Genomic DNA, 18,163 nt, shown 5'->3' with positions numbered 1-18,163 from the left:
CTGGAATTTTTCGCTGTTTCATGCTAATCAATATTCATTTTTATTTTGTAACATCACTTTTTTTTACTCTCTAAGATTTGTACCTAGGTACTTGTGCCTGAGATGGTGCCATTAAAGGCAGCCATTGTAAAAACTTTTCACTCCCACATTTTGTTTTAGGTAGAGGTTCTATACAATCAATTGTAACAAGTTCCTCAAGTGTAGGAATAGGTATTAAGGATGCTAGTTTTATCAATGTCTAAGGTTTTGAGTTTCCCCTCATGCTGTCCAGACCAATGAAAATATTTTTGTATTTTGGTTTGAATTTTCCTTACTCCCAAATGACTGCCTACTTGCTAATTCATATGCTACCCTCAACACCTCTTTCAATAATTCACTGGTATTACAACTTGATGAAACTGTAGCCGATTTTCTCGTCGACCTGAATATGTGATAGTCTCCATTTTCTCAGAAAGACATCATTTTTAAGATAGTAACATTCTGGGATACACTCAGATTCTTCGTCTATGTATGGTTTTTGCTTTAGTTTTTCATCTTCCTGTTGTAACTTAGCCAATTTCTCTGAGCTAAAAACTTGCCTTCCACATTTTCTTGTTTTTTCTCAAACTTTTGATCAAACATAGTCTCTAATAATTTACCTTCAACTTCCTTATCATTTATTCTTTGTTTTCTCTTCCTGTCAATTGGAATCAGGGGAAAACATCCTACACTTTGGAGTCAGATTTTGTACCAAAGCTGTGGTTGTTGGAAAACAACAGGAAAGGATAGGGGAGATTTAACTTAGGTGCATAAAATTATTGGGTAGGAAAGATTTATCTCATAACAGAGAGCCCAATAACCAGATGGCATTATTCAATGTGATTATTAGATTTATCTGATAGTTGAGTTGACATTTTTCAACTGGAGATGATGAAGTTCTGGAACTGTTTGAAATGGTGGAAGGCCATTATCGCTGAAATTGGGATGACAATGTCTAAGATGACTATGCTAATTTCTGAAAGCTAGTCCTTAAATTTTCAATTCTGGAAATAGTGGCTGGGAATGTCCATGGAGCTCTCCCTGGAATTTCTATGCACTCAGGTGCTACACTCGCTGGAAATTATGTGGATAAATTGGTTTTCTGCTGCAAAGTCTCACTGATAAAACAGGAGATGCCATGGAATCTCTACAGTGTGGAAACAGGCCATTTGGTCCAACAAGTCCACATGAATCCTCCAAACAGTATCTCACCCTGACCCAGCCCTTGACCCTCTCTCTGTAACCCTACATCTTCCATGGCTAAAACACCTAACCTACACATCCCTGAACACCATGGGTAATTTAGCATGGCCAATCCATCTAACTTACACATCTCTGGGCTGGTGAAAACTGGACCACCTGGTGGAAAACCCATGCAGACACAGGGAGAATGTGCAAACCCCACCCAGACAGTCACCCAAGACTTGAATTGAACCTGGGTCCCTGGCACTGTGATGTAACTATGCCCAATATGGAGATCCTCCAATAAAATTCCCAGTCACTGATAATACAACATGGACAGTCTGTGTTTGCAGCTTGAGAGTTACTGTGGATCAATATCAATAATTTGAGTCCTTAAAATGTGTACAAAAATATTTTCAGAAACATTTCCAATATTCCCTTACATTTTCAGAGATTCATACTGAGATGGCAAAATGTAAAATCTTTATTTGCCTCCAATGTCAAGTAGATTTCTACATATACAACATTCAGAAATTATTACACAGAACAATCTATGTTTGACAGACAGGTGTTTGCCAAAGAGATATACCACATTGTTGATGACCACAACATTACTGTTAAAACAGGAGAAAATTTTAGTCACTACAAAATAAATATCCATTAGCTGTCAAAGAACAGAGATTCTTCCCACACACCATATTTTCCCAACTAAATGCTGACATTCACAGAGCCTAGCAACTGCTATATCCCATAATCATGGGTTTAAAGTCCTGTTCACAAAACATAACTTCTTGAATAGGAAGACAATCCAGAGTAACTCAGGAAATCTAAAAATAATAATGGACTTTACTGGAGCACTGCATAACTTGCCATATTTAACTACAGTTGATTGACAGAGTCCTATAACATTGTGCAAGAGGAGTTAACAATTTGATATAGGCTGGTTTAGTATCAGTACTTCTGCTGAGGAAGAGATTGGTTGCTTCTTTCTATGCATAATAAACTAATATTGAAGGCTCATTACTTTTACAACTATTATTATTATTATGAATTACTTGGACCCACTTACGGCATTAATTTTGGCATTGTGGACGCTGAGTTCTGAGCAGCTTTTCCTCATGTAACTAACAATTACGTAACCAAAATGGGTTAAACCACAATGGTTAACAATTAACCCTCTTCCTGGGAATTAATCTGTTCAAGGCACAAATAATTCTGGGAATTTGAAAGGGTAATGAGGAAAACTTTTGATTTTGGAACCCATAAGCAAAAGTCAGTCATAAAAGCAAAAACAGAAATGGACAAGTGGGTTTTATTACAATTCCTTGCAGCTTTTAGACTCTATGTCGCTAAACCCTTTTGTAGCTATAAAGAAAAAAAACCTTCTTGTACAAGTTAAGGTAACATTTGCAACCTCTTGGGTAACAGCACTAAGAAATTAGGAAATTCCAATTAATGTCATTAGCGTATTATATCAGTTGAAAGTACCTGGTCTTCATATCTGCAAATTTGTTTTACATTTAATTGTGAATGTTATATAGTGTATAAAACCGAATTGTTTCCAGCCAAGTTGCAGCTTAAGAGCAATGGAAAACTCTGTATCAGGAATCTTTAAAAAAGTAAATAATCTTTATGCTTCACCAACCCAAATTATTGTGTTCCCTTTCTCCACCTCAGTGATCTCACAGTTTAATTTACTAAGCCTTCCATCCAGAATAAACAAAGATTCTTTTGAAGGTGTCATGAGATACTGGCCAAACAGGTCACTGGCCACAATCACTCGGTTTTTACTGTTCCACGGCCACTCTTCTGTCTTCATGGGTTCTTTTAGGTTCTTCACCATCTTCACTTTCCCTGTGGAGAGCTCCACAACGAGCACATTGGTTTGCACACTGGAGCTGGCGAAGATATTGTACCGATTGGCTTCAGTGAAAGAAGGCTGAAAAGTGGTATCCGAAATATGCAGGTTGGTGCGTATCTCAAAGGATTCTCGGATTTCCCCTTGGATGGTGATGTACTGAACTCTCATGAGACCCCTTTGGCCATCTATACTGACCAAGTAATGTCCGTCTGGAGAAATATAAGGAACACCTGATATATCACCATTGTAGCCTATCACAGAATCAGTGACACTGTCAACTATGATTTGTGGTTCAGTTGCTCCTCTAATGCCTGCACTGCAATGAACAAAATAATATCCACCAAGATGAGTGTAGGCGAGTGACTGTGGGACACAATTATAGTCTTTTAAACTGATGGTCTTCACATATGTCATTGTTTCAAGATCAATTTTGTGAAGGGCTGGTTCACCTTTGTGAAGAATAAATCCAAACCTATAAATAAAGGTACATAGAGTAGCATTGATTATGTGCCATTCTTCCAAAGTTGAATAAATATAACTACTTTAAAGCAGAAACATAACAAAGGTATACTAGCACATCAGGAAAGTGTTATCCACATGTGCATAATGATTGAAACATGTAAAGCATTACCTCCCTAGCCACAGATGTTGTACATGGTAAAAGGTCAATGATGAACCATGTTAAAATAATTAAGAAATAAAATCCTCAGATTGTGGTTTGCAATTGAGGGCATCCTTAAATTTCAAACACCACAGTCCACAATGTCCACAATGTCTTGCTCACAGAAAACTAACTTCCTGGTGATGAGACTAAAAGAGCTTCGCTTTGCAACCTATTGAAAATCTAGCTCTTTGAGGGAATACAGCAACAATTCTGAAGCATGATCAGGTGGCCTCTGGTTCCATCCAGGATACACTTAAGGAGTGAAAAACCTCTTCTTCCCCAGGCCTGCTTCATTTATCTTTAGGCAAGCCAATCAAGTCAATTATGAACTATTCTTTTGTCAATAACTTGTGCAGAGCACGGTTCTCTCTAACTGTGTTTACATTATATGTGTGAGATAGAATGACAGAGGCAGTGATGTTGTATTAGACTTTTGGGGTGAACATGCAAATCCTTTTTATTTAAACTTGTGAAAAGCATGCTGCTGATAATTCAAATTGTCCATTGATTCAGGGGTTAAGAAACAGATGCTACTTCATTTTCAAAAACACACAAATCCTGGGAAGGGAATGTGACTTTTTAGTTTTTCCTGAGCTGCAATAACAATGGAAATAAGAAAAAGAAATTATATTCTATTATTCAGCCTGATATGCTTTATTAAGAAATATTCCATAGGGTGAAAGGATGATTACAAGGCAGGACGAGGCAAATTGGCTTGTCCCACCTCTCCTTCCTGTAACGCTGCAATTGTTATTTCTCTGTAATTATCTAATTACCTTTTCAAAGTGACTCCTGAATTTGCCTTTATCAGATTCTCAACAACAAATTGTGAGCTGCAACAGTCAGATTCCTGCTGACAGGTATTTGGCTTGTAAGCTGTGGAGCTCCAAGCAAGTTCTAACATTTGCAAGGCTCCCTTAAATCACACTGCTTGTTAAACAGCGGACGTGGCCTAAATCTTGTAGGCCTGAATCTTTACGGAGATCTAGATAAAACTATACAAGACAGACCACAGCTGGAAAACTGTGAACAGTTTTGGTCCTCTGATCGAAGGAAAGATATTCCGGCTCTGGAGGCAGTCCGGAGAAGGTTCACTAACTTTCCCCTATCACACGTACAAAGGATTTTCGTACGCAGAGAGGTTGATTAGGTCGGGCCTGTACTCATTGGAGTTTAGAAGAATGAGAGGACAATTTATTGAAACATATAAGGTTCTTTGAGGACTTGACATGGTTGATGGGGCATGAATCTGGGACGAGGGAAGTATGCTTAATCACTAAGTCACCCATTTACAAAACAGATGAAAGGATCCTCTGATGATCTTATATGTCTGAATTAAGTCACCTCTCGACCTTCTCTCTAACGAAAACAGCCTCAACCCCTCAGCCTTTCCTCGTAAGACCTTCCCTCTATACCAGGCAACATCCTGGTACCACAGAGACCTGTAGAATTTACTAAGGTTGTCAGGACTGAGACAGACACATTTCTAATCATGAAGGGAATCAAGGATTATAAGTCTATCAGATCTTAAAGGATGACCACCTGGCCACTTCCTTAAGTATTTTTGAGCCCTGGGGATTTATCAGCCTTTAATCCTATCTCATGAGGTTTATGTCTGTGTTCCCCAACATTTTTGGGATTTTATTTGTGTCCTCATTTGTGAAGGCAGAACAAATGTATGTATTGAATTGGTCTTCCATCTCCTTGTTCCTTATAATAACTTGCCATTTCTAACTGGAAGGGACCTATATTTGACTTAATTAACCTCTTCCGCTTTTACAATCAGTTTGTTTGGTCCCTGCAAGCTGACTCTACTTACTGCCTACATAATCCTCTGTTGCAGAAATCCAAATGTCTGCTGCTTTCTTTTTGCCTATTTGTATGCCTTTTTGGCAGGAAGAACAGAGGAACTGAATACTATTCAAATGGAGAAAGAAAGCTACAATTCAGGGATTTAGGAGTGCTTGTGCATGAATTACAAAACGTAGCATCCAACAGTCATCATGGCTTTCTCAAGGGCACATCATGTCTGACATGTTTAGCTGAGCTCTTTGATGATGTGGCACAGTCAATAGATGAGAGCACTGCTGTGGATGTTCTCTATTTGGACTTTCACAGAGTGTTTGATACATAGAGTCATAGAGATGGACAGTACGGAAACAGACCCTTCGGTCCAACTCGTCCATGTTCACCAGTTATCCTACTTTATCTAGTCCCATTTGTCAGCAGTTGGCCCATATCCCTCTAAACCCTTCTGATTCATATACCCATTCAGATGCCTTTTAAATGTTGCAACTGTACCAGCCTCCACCACTTCCTCTGGCAGTTCATTCCATACACGTACCACCCTCTGTGTGAAAAAGTTGCCTCTTAGATCCCTTTTATATCTTTCCCCTCTTTTATATCTATTCCCTCTAGTTCTGGACTCCCCCACCCCAGGGAAAAAAAAAAATCTTGTCTGTTTATCCTATTCATAGAACATAGAACATTACAGCGCAGTACAGGCCCTTCGGCCCTTGATGTTGTGCTGACCTATGGAATCAATCTGAAGGCCATCTAACCCACACTATTCCATTTTCATCCGTATGTTTATCCAATGACCAACTAAATGCCCTTAAAATTGGTGAGTCTACTACTGTTGTAAGCAGTGCGTTCCACACACCTACTACTCTGAGTAAAGAAACTACCTCTGGCATCTGTCTTATATCTATCACCCCTCAATTTAAAGCTATGTACCCTCGTGCTAGCCATCACCATCCGAGAAAAAGGTTCTCACTGTTCACCCTATCCAACCCTCTGATTATCCTGTATATCTCAATTAAGTCACCTCCCAACCTTCGTCTCTCTAACGAAAACAGCCTCAATCCCTCAGCCTTTCCTTGTCAGACCTTCCCTACATACCAGACAACATCCTGCTGAATCTCCTCTGTACTTTTTCCAGAGCTTCCACATCTTTTCTATAATGCGGTGACCAGAACTGAATGTAATACAGTTCTCTTCCACCCACTCCTGAACCATCCTTCTTCCCACTAGTTCTGTGTGGGTGTTGTCTGTGGAAACAGACTTTTAGAAGGCTTTCCTCATTGGCTCAGTGCCATGCAGGACTAGCATTCGGTCCAATTTGCCCTGTGTTGTGGTGTCAGCACAATCAAATCTAAGTTACCGAAGACTCCTTTGGAAGACTCCTGTGCAAGTGTCCTGTGAACTGTATCCCTAGGCACCTGGCAAATGCAGTTGGGTGTTCTCTCTTTCCCTGCTTCCAGTTATTTAATCCTTCCAGGGGGTCTCTCCTACCATACCCTACAGCAGCTAGGACTGCCATTTCTATGGCCTGTAGCTCCCCCTTCCCATTTTCTAAAGATTGGGTAAGGCAGAATCGATCACAGGACTCAGGAACATCGACATTAATGTTACCTCCTCAACATTGTTGAGTCTGTGGAGGACATTCTAGTGTTTGGTGCTGTGAAAAACATACTGGGGTGAATTGTACACTCATGGATTTTTTTTGCTATCACTGCCAATTGCAAAGAGGGTCGGGTTATTGTTCTGGTCGTCCTGACAGGTTGTGGTCAGTAGGTTGATGGGGGGCACAGTAACATCCTGGGGGGGGGGCACCAAAGGTCCAACTGTCTCCAGAAAAGGAGGTGGCAATCCTCAATCATTGTCACTCTCAGTATGTCAATGGGCTTGTATTTCCACTTCCTCCCAGCCTATCCCATAATCGCTGTCCCAATCTAATTCGATTGTCTCATTCACATCATTCCCCTTTAAGCAGGAAGTTGGGACTTTAATTTTTCAGGTTTGTGCTGGCATTTCAAATGGTCCATAGTGCAGGCTCTGTTTCCTTGCCTGCATGGTGTAGGGCTCTGAGCACAACTTGGAGGGCTTTGCTTTCCTCGATCAGCTTGACAACAGCTTTTTGGGTTGCATCCCAGTCACTGACAGTAAGCTGCACCTCCTGGTACACTCTATCACTCAGTCTGAAACTGTCCTGAATGTACAATATTCACTTAGTTCTTGATATTCTCACCTTCAGCATTTCAGGGCAGCCTACTCACCTTCCAGCTCTCAGCACGGCCTAGATTAGATTAGATTGCCTACAATGTGGAAACAGGGCCTTCGGCCCAACAACTCCACACCGACCCTCCAAAGAGTAACCCACCCAGATACATTTCCTTCTGACTAATGCACTATGGACAATTTAGCATGGCCAGTTCACCTGACCTGCACATCTTTATATTGTGGGAGGAAACCGGAGCACCCGGAGGAAATCCACGCAGATGCGGGGAGAATGCGCAAACTCCACACAGACAGTCGCCCGAGGCTGGAATCGAAACCGGGTCACTGGCGCTGTGAGGCAGCAGTGCTAACTACTGAACCACCATGCCGGCCTACTCACCATCCAACTCTCGGGACAGCTTACTCACCTTCCAGCTCTCGGGACGGCCTACTCACCTTCCAGCACTCGGGACAGCCTACCCACCTTCCAGCACTCGGGACGGCCTACCCACCTTCCAGCACTCGGGACAGCCTACCCAGCTTCCAGCACTCAGGACGGCCTACCCACTTCCTGCTCTCGAAATGGCCAACTCACCTTCCAGCTCTTAGGGCGGCCTACTCACCTTCCAGCACTTGGGACGCCCTACTCACCTTCCAGATCTCGGGACGGCCTACTCACCTTCCAGCTTGTGGGACAGCCTACCCACCTTCCAGCTCTCGAGATGGCCTATTCACCTTCTAGCTCTCGGGACAGCCTACTCACCTTCCAGCTTGTGGGACAGCCTACCCACCTTCTGGTTTTTGGGATGATCTATGAATCACCTGGCTTTTGGAACAAGCTACTCACTTTCTGACTCCTGATAAGGACTCAAGCTGAAAATGTGTTGCTGGAAAAGTGCAGCAGGTCAGGCAGCATCCAAGGAACAGGAGAATTGACGTTTCGGACATAAGCCCTTCTTCAGGAATCCTGAAGAAGGGCTTATGCCCGAAACATCGATTCTCCTGTTCCTTGGATGCTGCCTGACCTGCTGCGCTTTTCCAGCAACACATTTTCAGCTCTGATCTCCAGCATCTGCAGTCCTCACTTTCTCCTCCTGATAAGGACTCCCAGACTCAAGGATACGCAACAGAAAATGCAACCAATCATCAAAAAGGCTGAGTCCATTTCCAATACAGATCTACTCCCAAAGTCAGTGCCTGCACCCAAAGGCAGGGTCCACTCCTAAAGGTAGCAAGTACACACCTTGCAGCACACATACAGGTGTTCAGTCTCCACAGAGGTCTGGTTCACCCACAGAAGCCCAGACCAGCCCATTTGCAAAAATGCAGCTGACTCACAGGGGCTCAGTCCAAACAAAAAAGGTGAAAACTCATGTAAACATAAAGTGAAACTCTAAAGACTGTGGTGCAAGGACCGAACTCTGCCACAAAACAGCATTGTCCTTGTTTCAAAAAATAAAAGAGTAACACACAGGCTGCAACTAGCCAGTTAAATAAAAAAAGCAGCTCATTCATGAGAATGTCTGTCGGTGCCCCTAGCTAGCGAGCCCGTGACCAGCAGTATCCGTTGGCTGTGTGGCCAGCCAACATCCTCCACACACAGCTCCTTACCTTGCCACCACAAGAGGTGTAAAACCTCCCCCCTCACCTCCATCCAAGGCCCCAAAGGATCTTTTCACATCAGGCAGACATCTTTCTGCACATGCACCCACCTCACCTGCTGTGCCCATTGCTCTCGATGTGGTCTCCTCTACATCGGGGAGACAGGACACCAACTCACAGAGCGTTTCAGGGAACATCTCTGGGACACACGCACCAGACAATCCCATCATCCTTTGGCTGGCCATTTCAACTCCCCCTCCCACTCCTGCAAGGACGTGCATGTCCTGGGCCACCTTCACCGCCAAATCAAATCCACTTGCCAATTGGAGGACGAATGCCTCATCTTCTCCCTTGGGACCCTTCAACCACAGGGCATCAACATCAACTTCATTCGTTTCCAAATCTCCCCTCCCCCTACCTCATCCCAGATCCAAACCTCCAACATGGCACTGCCCTCTTGATGTGTCCTACTCATCCATCTTCCTACTCACCTATCCGCTCCACCCTCTGCACTGACTCATGTAAACATAAAGTGAAACTCTAAAGACTGTGGTGCAAGGACCGAACTCTGCCACAAAACCAGCATGCCCTTTTGTGAAGGGCAGGTCGTGCCTCACAAACCTTATTGAATTCTTTGAAAAGGTGACGAAGGAGGTTGATGAGGGGAAAGCGGTAGATGTGGTATATATGGATTTTAGTAAGGCGTTTGATAAGGTTCCCCATGGTAGGCTACTGCAGAAAATACGGAAATATGGCATTGAGGGTGAGTTGGAGGTTTGGATTAGGAATTGGCTGGATGGAAGAAGACAGAGGGTAGTAGTTGATGGCAAAGTTTCTTCATGGAGTGCCGTCACTAGCGGTGTTCCGCAAGGATCTGTTTTGGGACCATTGCTGTTTGTCATTTTTATAAATGACCTGGAAGAGGGGTTAGAAGGTTGGGTGAGCAAGTTTGCGGATGATACGAAAGTCGGAGGAGTTGTTGACAGTGAGGAAGGATGTGGCAGGTTAGAGCAGGATATAGAGAAGCTGCAGAGCTGGGCAGAAAGGTGGCAAATGGAATTCAATGTAGCTAAGTGTGAGGTGATTCACTTTGGGAAGAATAACAAAAAGATGGGGTACTGGGCTAATGGTCGGATACTTGGTAGTGTGGATGAGCAGAGGGATCTTGGTGTCCATGTACACAGATCTCTGAAAGTTGCCACCCAGGTAAATAGTGCGGTGAGGAAGGCATATGGCGTACTGGCTTTTATTGGTAGAGGAATTGAGTTCCGGAGTCCTGAGGTCATGATGCAGTTGTATAAGACTCTGGTGCGGCCGCATCTGGAATATTGTGTGCAGTTTTGGTCGCCATACTATAGGAAGGATGTGGAGGCACTGGAACGGGTGCAGAGGAGGTTTACCAGGATGTTGCCTGGTATGGAAGGAAGATCGTATGAGGAAAGACTGAGACACTTGGGGCTGTTTTCATTAGAGAAAAGAAGGTTTAGGGGTGACTTGATTGAGGTGTACAAGATGATTAGGGGGTTAGATAGGGTTGACAGTGTGAACCTTTTCCCGCGTATGGAGTCGGGTATTACAAGGGGGCACAGCTTTAAATTAAGGGGGGGGTAGATATAGGACTGAAGTTAGGGGTAGGTTCTTCACTCAGCGAGTCGTAAGTTCATGGAATGCCCTGCCAGTAGCAGTGGTGGACTCTCCCTCTTTATGGGCATTTAAGCGGGCATTGGATAGGTATATGGAGGATAGTGGGTTAGTATAGGTTAGGTGGGCTTGGAACGGCGCAACATCGAGGGCCAAAGGGCCTGTACTGCGCTGTATTCTTCTATGTTCTATGTTCTATCACAATTACCCCACCTGCATCCACCTATCACCTTCCCAGCTACCTTCACCCAACCCTACCCTCCACCCCTCCATTTATCTCTTATCCCCCTTCCCGCTCCACATTCCTGATGATGGACTGATGCCTGTAATGTCGACTCTGCTGCTCCTTGGATGCCAGCACCACCCTTTTCAACTCTGACTTGCCAGCATCTGCAGTCCTCACTTTCTCTTCGGTGAACACTGAGCAAGGAAGGTAAAGGAAAAGTAAGATTCTTCCATCTTTCTTAGCGTAAAGGGGTGGACTTGGTAGTTGGGTCAGTAGTTGCTCCTCCTGCCAGGTGTGGGAGAAATGGGGTTAATCGAGCGTTCCCGATGATAACGTTTGCAGGAAATGTGCCTGGCTGCAGCTCCTCACAGACCACGTTGTTCAGTTGGAGTGGCAGTTGGGCACACTGGGGAGCATATGGGGACAGAGGATGTGATAGACTCTAGTTACAGGAAGGTGGTCACACCATAGATTCAGTCAGGTAGATGAGTGACCACCAAGAGAGGATACTGCAGGAGTCTTTCGTGGTTATTTCCTTGACTAACAAGTATGCTGTTTTAGGTACTGTTGAGGGTCCCTAATCTCTTAGGGGAGTATACCAGCAGCAGCCAGGCCTGTGGCAGCACAACCAGCTCTGCTGTAGTGCAGAGTTGGGCAAGATCCAAGCAAGCAATAGTGGTCACGGGCTCGCTAGTTAGGGGCACCGACAGGCATTTCTGTGGCCGTGTTTGAGACTCTAGGATGGCATGTTGCCCCGCCCTGGTGTCAGGGTCAAGGAAGTCTCTGAGCGGTTGCAAGAAGTTCAGAAGGGAGAGGGTGAGCAGCCAGAGGTGGTGGTGCACATTGACACCAAGTGGGATGAGGTCCTGTGGAGTGAGTACAGGGAGTGAGAAAAGAGGCTGAGGAGTAAGAACTCAAGGGTAGTAATCTCAGGGTGACCGCCAGTGCCATGTGCTAGCCAGGCAAGGAATAGAAAGATAGAACAGATGAATGCAGGGATGACCTGTACAAGAGGACGGGTTGCGGCTAAACCGGAAGGGAACCAATATCTTTGCAGGGTGGTTCCCTAGTGCTACTGGGGAAGGTTTAAACTAGAGAGGCAGAGGTCTCGGAACCAGAGCAGCAGGTCAGCAATAGGGGGATTGAAGGGAACATAGATGCTAGGACCAGTAAATCAGAAAGAAAAAATAGGCAGAGACAGGTAAATGAACATGATGGTATCAATGAACTGAAGTGTGTTTACTGCAAGGTAAGGCAGATCAGCTTAGAACCTGAATCAGTCCATGGAACTATGATGTTGTGGCCATGACAGAGACTTGATGAGAGAGGCGCAAGACTGGCTGCTCAATATTCCTAGGTTTCATTGTTTCAAATGAGATAGAGAGGAAAGTAAAAGAGATGGAGGAGCTGCACTACAAATCAGGGAGAATGTTCCATCTGCATTCAGAGAGGACATACTGGAGGAGTCATCCATTGAGACAAGATGGGCAGAACTCAAAAGTAAGATGGGTGCAGTCACTCTGATAGGTCCCCCAGCAGCCACCGAGAGGTTGAAGACCAGATATGTCAGCAGATTATGGAAAAGTGCAATATAGAGAGTTGACATAGTGGTGACTTTAACTTCCCCAATATTGACTGGGATTCCTTTACAGCAAAAGGCTTACGGGGACAGAATTTGTCATGTGCATCCAAGGGGATTTCTTGAAACAGTTAACTGGCTAGTCCAGTTAAAGGAGGGACAATAGTGAATCTTGTATTGGCTAATGAGCCTGGACAGTTGAGTGACGTTTCAGTGGGCGAGAATTTTGGAAAGAGTGATCACAATTCCTTACATTTTAAGCTAGCTATGAATAAGGATATGTCAGGACTTTGTGGGAAGGTACTAAATTGGGGGAGGGCAAATTGTGTCAGTATTAGGCAGGAGCTAGGGAATGTTAATTGGGAGGAGCTGTAACCAGGCAAGTCCAGTATTCACCCAGGAGAAGGGTGTGGAGGATAATGAGATTTGTGTAGAGCAAGCTAATATGCTACAGCATGTTGAGATCAACAAAGAAGAGGTGTTGGGTTTCTTGAAGAGCCAAGTGGAAAAGTCCCCAGAGCCCGATAGTATCTAACGCAGGTTATTGAGATAGGCAAGGGAGGAGATTGCTTGGACCTTGACCAAAACATTTGTATCCTCGCTAGCCACTGGGGAGGTCCCAGAGGCCTGGCAATTAGCTAATGTTGTTCCTCTGTTCAAGAAGGGAAGTAGGGATAATCCAGGAAACTCTAGACCAGTGAATCTCACATTGTAGTTGGAAAGCTATTGAGAGAATTCTTGGCATGACCTAATGAGGGACAGTCAGCATGGTTTTGTGCAGGGCAGATCATGTCTTCCTAACTTGATTGAATTTTTCGAGTAGGTGACGAAGATGATTGATGATCAGTAGAGCATTGGACGTTATTTACACAGATTTTAGAAAGGCTTTCAACAAGCTCCCAGAAGATTAGGATGTATGGGATCCACTGTGACTTGACGGTGTGGATTCAGAATTGGCTTTCCCATAGAAAACAATGGAGGATTGGTGGATGAGTGTTTTTCAGGCTGTATGACAGTGACTACTGGTATTCTAAAGGTATCCATTCTGGACTTCTGCTGTTTGTGGTATACGTAAACAATTTAGATGAAAATATGTATGGATAGGGTAGTAAGCTTGCAGATAATACAAAGATCAGCGGAGTTATGGATAGTGTAGAAGGTTGTCAAAAACTGCAACAGGATATGGATCAGTTGCAGATATGGGCGGAGAAATGGCAGGTGGAGTTTAATCCGGGCAAATGTGAGGTGCTGAACTTTGGAAGATCAAATGTTAAGGAAAGGTATACAGTTAATGGCAGGACTCTGAACAGCACTAATGTGCAGAAGAAGCCTGGGGTTCAAGATCATAGCTTCCCCTGAAGGTGGCCACACCAAGTAGATCATTGAGAGTGTGGTGCTGGAAAAGCACAGCAGGTCAGGCAGCATCCGAGGAGCAGGAGAATCACCTTTCGGGCATAAGTCCTTCATCAGAATGATTCCTGGTGAAGGGCTTATGCCCGAAACGTCAATTCTCCTGCTCCTCGGATGCTGCTTGACCTGCTGTGCCTTTCCAGCACCACACTCAACTTTGATCTCCAGCATCTGCAGTCCTCACTTACAACATGTAGATAGGATGGTAAAGAAGGTACAGAGGAACCTCGATTATCCGGCATTCGATTATCCGAATTTCAGATTATCCGAACAAGATCACAAGATCCTGATATTTGGCTAAACTCTGTTATCTGGCATTCAATTATCCGAACAAAATACTCGCCACCTGTGTCTTTTGGATAATTGAGGTTCCTCTGTATATGGCATGCGTGCCTTTATTGGTCAGGGAATTGAGTACAAAAGTCAGGATGTCATGTTGCAGCTTTATAAGACTTTGGTTAGCCCACATTTAAAGTAATGTGTTCAATTCTGGTCGCCACATTACAGGAAGGATGTGGAGGCTTTGGAGAGGGTCCAGAAGAGGTTTACTAGGGTGCTGCCTGGATTAGAGGGCATGAGGTGTAAGGAGAGGCTGGAAAAACTCAAGTTGTTTTCTCTTGATTGGCAGAGGCTGAGGGGAGACTTGATAGAAGACTATGAAATTATGAGATAGAGTTGATGGTCAGAATCTTTTTCCCACGGTTGAAAAGCCTAATACTAGAGGACATGCATTTCAGGTAAGAAGGTGAAAATTGAAAGATGTGAGGGGCAAAGTTTTTACAAGACAGTGGTAGGAGTCTGGAATGCACTGCCAAGTATGATGGAGGAGGCAGATATAATAATGGCATTAAAAAAGTCTTTTAAGATAAGTACACAAATATGTAAGGAATGGAAGGAAATGGACCGAGGAGTAGTTTCATTTGCCGTTGTGTTTGTTACAACATTGTGGACTGAAGGGCCTGTTCCTCTGCTTAGATCTGTGTTCTATGATCTTTTTTGGAGAGTCTTCTATTGCTGGCTTGAAAGACCCTCCTGGAGGCAATTGAAGAACTCCACGCTCTAAATATCTTGATGTTTGAGAAGTTGAAATCCTCTACTATGACTACCCTATTACTTTTAAACTTGTCTAAAATGTGCCTACATATCTGCTTTCTCTTGTTGTCAGACCAACGGGGGAGCTCGCATGCACTTCTCTCAACCCTTTTGTTGGAGGTGGTCATTGTGTGGCCCATTTGAATATTCCTAGTCACCGAACAGCCTCTGTGAACAGCGTCTCAGGCATGAACTAGTTCAGTATATGAGGAATCATAGATCGCACTAAACATTGAGCAGTCAGCAGCAAACATCCCCAAATTTGAGCTTATGATACGGGGGCGGTTATTCATGAGGTAGCTGAAAAAGGTTGGACTTGCTTCATTACCTGAGGAGCCTGTCCAGACATGCTCTGAAACTACGATGTTAGATACCTTCATGTTTTTGCTCAATTTAACCCCTAACATTGGGGATGCTGACTGATTTGAGTAGGTTTAGGGCTCATTGATGCCCATGCTCAGTGAAATGATCCATTGCTGCTCACTCTCACCTTCGCTCTTGAGTTCAGCACTTTTGTCCGTATATGGACCAAGGTTATGTTGAGGTCTGGAGCTAAGTGGGCCTGGTGGAAGCAGAACTGAGCATCAGTAAGCAGCGTATTGCTATCACTTTACTGAAGATGAGATGTGACTATAAAATTGTTATAAAGCTATTTTTCGTGGCTGGTACCTCAAGGCAATACTAATTGCAATTGATATGTAAAATTAAACATTGCCATGGTAACGAGATACTAGTTAATTGAATGATCTCACACCATCCGGCTCACTCAAACGTATCGCTGCTACAATACTGTTGATCCAAGTGTGATCTACTTCAGCAAGAATAACCGCTGGGAGCAAGGTATCAGTGAGGTTTTCCTGTCACCACCTATTTTAACTTGTAAAGGAACTTCTTGACAAATTTTGGCAATTACATTTGCAAAGATCTGCAAACTTTTCTTCACTATACTTGGTTATGCTAAATATTAATACACAAGCTGGGAGTATACCAATACAAAGGGCAGGAGATTCAATGCGGATGTGAGATTTTATTTCACTTGGATGGTGGTGGGGATCCAGATCTCACTGCCTGTAATTGTGATGGAGGCAGAAACACTCATAACATTTAAGAAATACTTAGATGTGGACTTGAGGCTTAAAACAGACAAGGCTATGGTTCAAGTGCTAGAAAATAGGATAGTTATTTGGTTTTTTTTTGACTGACACAGACTCGATGACACACCTACCTGATGTGATTAATGATGAGCGTAGTAGATGGAATGAAAAAATCATCTACCCTGTCAAATTGTTTTCCAACTGGTTGGGTATGAACAGTGTGATGGGCTGCACTCTCACTGGCTTGATTAATTACCTGCAGAGAAAAAAAAACATTGAATGACATAGAAAATTTTAACCAGTACAGGTTTTTGAAGAGACCAATGGTGTAGTAAAGCTGAGGCTTTTAATAACTTTTGTGGTTCAAAAGGCCACATAATTCTTTGCCCTGATGAATGACTTTATACTTGCTCTTCAACTGAAAAAAACAGTTTGTTGCTGATTGTAAGAGGTCATGTATATTTTCCCCTATTTGATTTGCTGATCATTAGAAAGTTGTAGATTACTAGTTCAATTTCACTGCTCAATCCTTGAGATAAATTTAAAGTTATGAAATGTTAGTCATTTAAAAAGGACTTCATTTGGCATCACATAGATTATGAAACACATAGATGTCATTGTTATAGGTGAATATTGCTCTGTCAAAATTTTCAATACCTTACATTATTGGCCTAAATACTTATAATGTACAATTACTTGGAAACTATTTGCACTTAACCTTGTGTGTGTGAAGGTGCTGGTGCAGTACTGGATTAGCCAAAGTCACACGGCAACAGGTTATAGTCCAACTGGTTTATTTGAAATCACAAACATTCAGAGCACTCCTTCATCGGGTAAAGTGGAGGGAAGCGCACAGGCTCAGGATTTATATGTAGAGAGATAATGGCAAGGTAATTCCAGGTAATAAAGAGTGTCAAACGATAAGACAAATAGCGTGACAGGCTGAATAACAGTCTTTACAGGTGATCAAAGTGTCAGACGGTGTGAGTAAAGTGTCAAATGATGGGATGACCTATAATCCAATTTCTTAAGGCAGAGAGATAGTTACAAAAAAACACAAAAATAAGGTTGTGCGAGAGACAAACCAAATAGCTGCAATAACATAGGATATAGGATTCGTATGACGAGGCGCTAACCAAAGTAACAAGTAATCCAACCTGCACAAACTAACTAAGTTAAAAATCACACAACACCAGGTTATAGTCCAACAGGTTTATTTGGAAGCACTAGCTTTCGGAGCGATGCATCTTCATCAGGTGGTTGTGGAGCATAAGATTGTAAGATATAGAATTTAAAAGAAGTTCTTTTAAAATAAATTCTGGGACTTACACGTTAATGAACCGAAACCTGCAACCCATTCGAAAAGATGAAAGACTGAACACCAATCCAGGTTTGTGCAATATATCATTTCAGTTGTAATCCTTTGCCATAAATGCTGTGCCCTACAGTCTTATGCTCCACAACCACCTGAAGAAGGAGCAGATCTCTGAAAGCCAGTGCTTCCAATTAAACCTGTTGGACTATAACCTGGTGTTGTGTGATTTTTAACTTTGTCCACCCCAGCCCAATACCGGCTCTTCCACATAAAACTAACTAAGGTAGAGAGATAATAACAAGTTACCAAGATGATTATGTCAAAGCAACAGTAAGGAAGATTTTATGTGACATGAACCCAAGATCATGGTTGAGGCCATCCTCATGGGTATGCAACTTGCCTCTCAGTTTCTGTTTGGCGATTGTGCATTGTTGTGTATCTTGAAGGCTGCCTGGAGAATGCTTACTCAAAGACTGCAGG

The 18,163-nt window shown here is 43.2% G+C and overlaps 1 protein-coding gene across 3 annotated transcripts in view; it reads right to left on the bottom strand.

Annotated features, from left to right (window-relative positions):
• Positions 1-1,666: 1,666 nt before the first annotated feature.
• Positions 1,667-18,163, bottom strand: part of fstl5 (follistatin-like 5) — a 540,838-nt gene continuing 524,341 nt past the window's right edge. For all 3 annotated transcript variants that reach the window (XM_087977338.1, XM_043698740.2, XM_087977263.1), the window contains 2 exons: positions 16,500-16,624; positions 1,667-3,533 (listed from right to left, as the gene is read on the bottom strand). In XM_087977338.1, coding sequence (XP_087833464.1) covers positions 2,831-3,533; positions 16,500-16,624 — 828 coding nt within the window. In that variant the 3' untranslated portion in view covers positions 1,667-2,830. The remainder of the gene's footprint in view (positions 3,534-16,499; positions 16,625-18,163) is intronic.

Source organism: Chiloscyllium plagiosum, unplaced genomic scaffold (genome assembly GCF_037043375.1).
Source record: "Chiloscyllium plagiosum isolate Xiang-an unplaced genomic scaffold, Cpla_swu_hap1 HiC_scaffold_1, whole genome shotgun sequence".
Classification (NCBI taxonomy): Eukaryota; Metazoa; Chordata; class Chondrichthyes; order Orectolobiformes; family Hemiscylliidae; genus Chiloscyllium; species Chiloscyllium plagiosum.
Note: the sequence above shows the minus strand (reverse complement) of the source record. Positions and strands in the feature narration are given on the sequence as shown.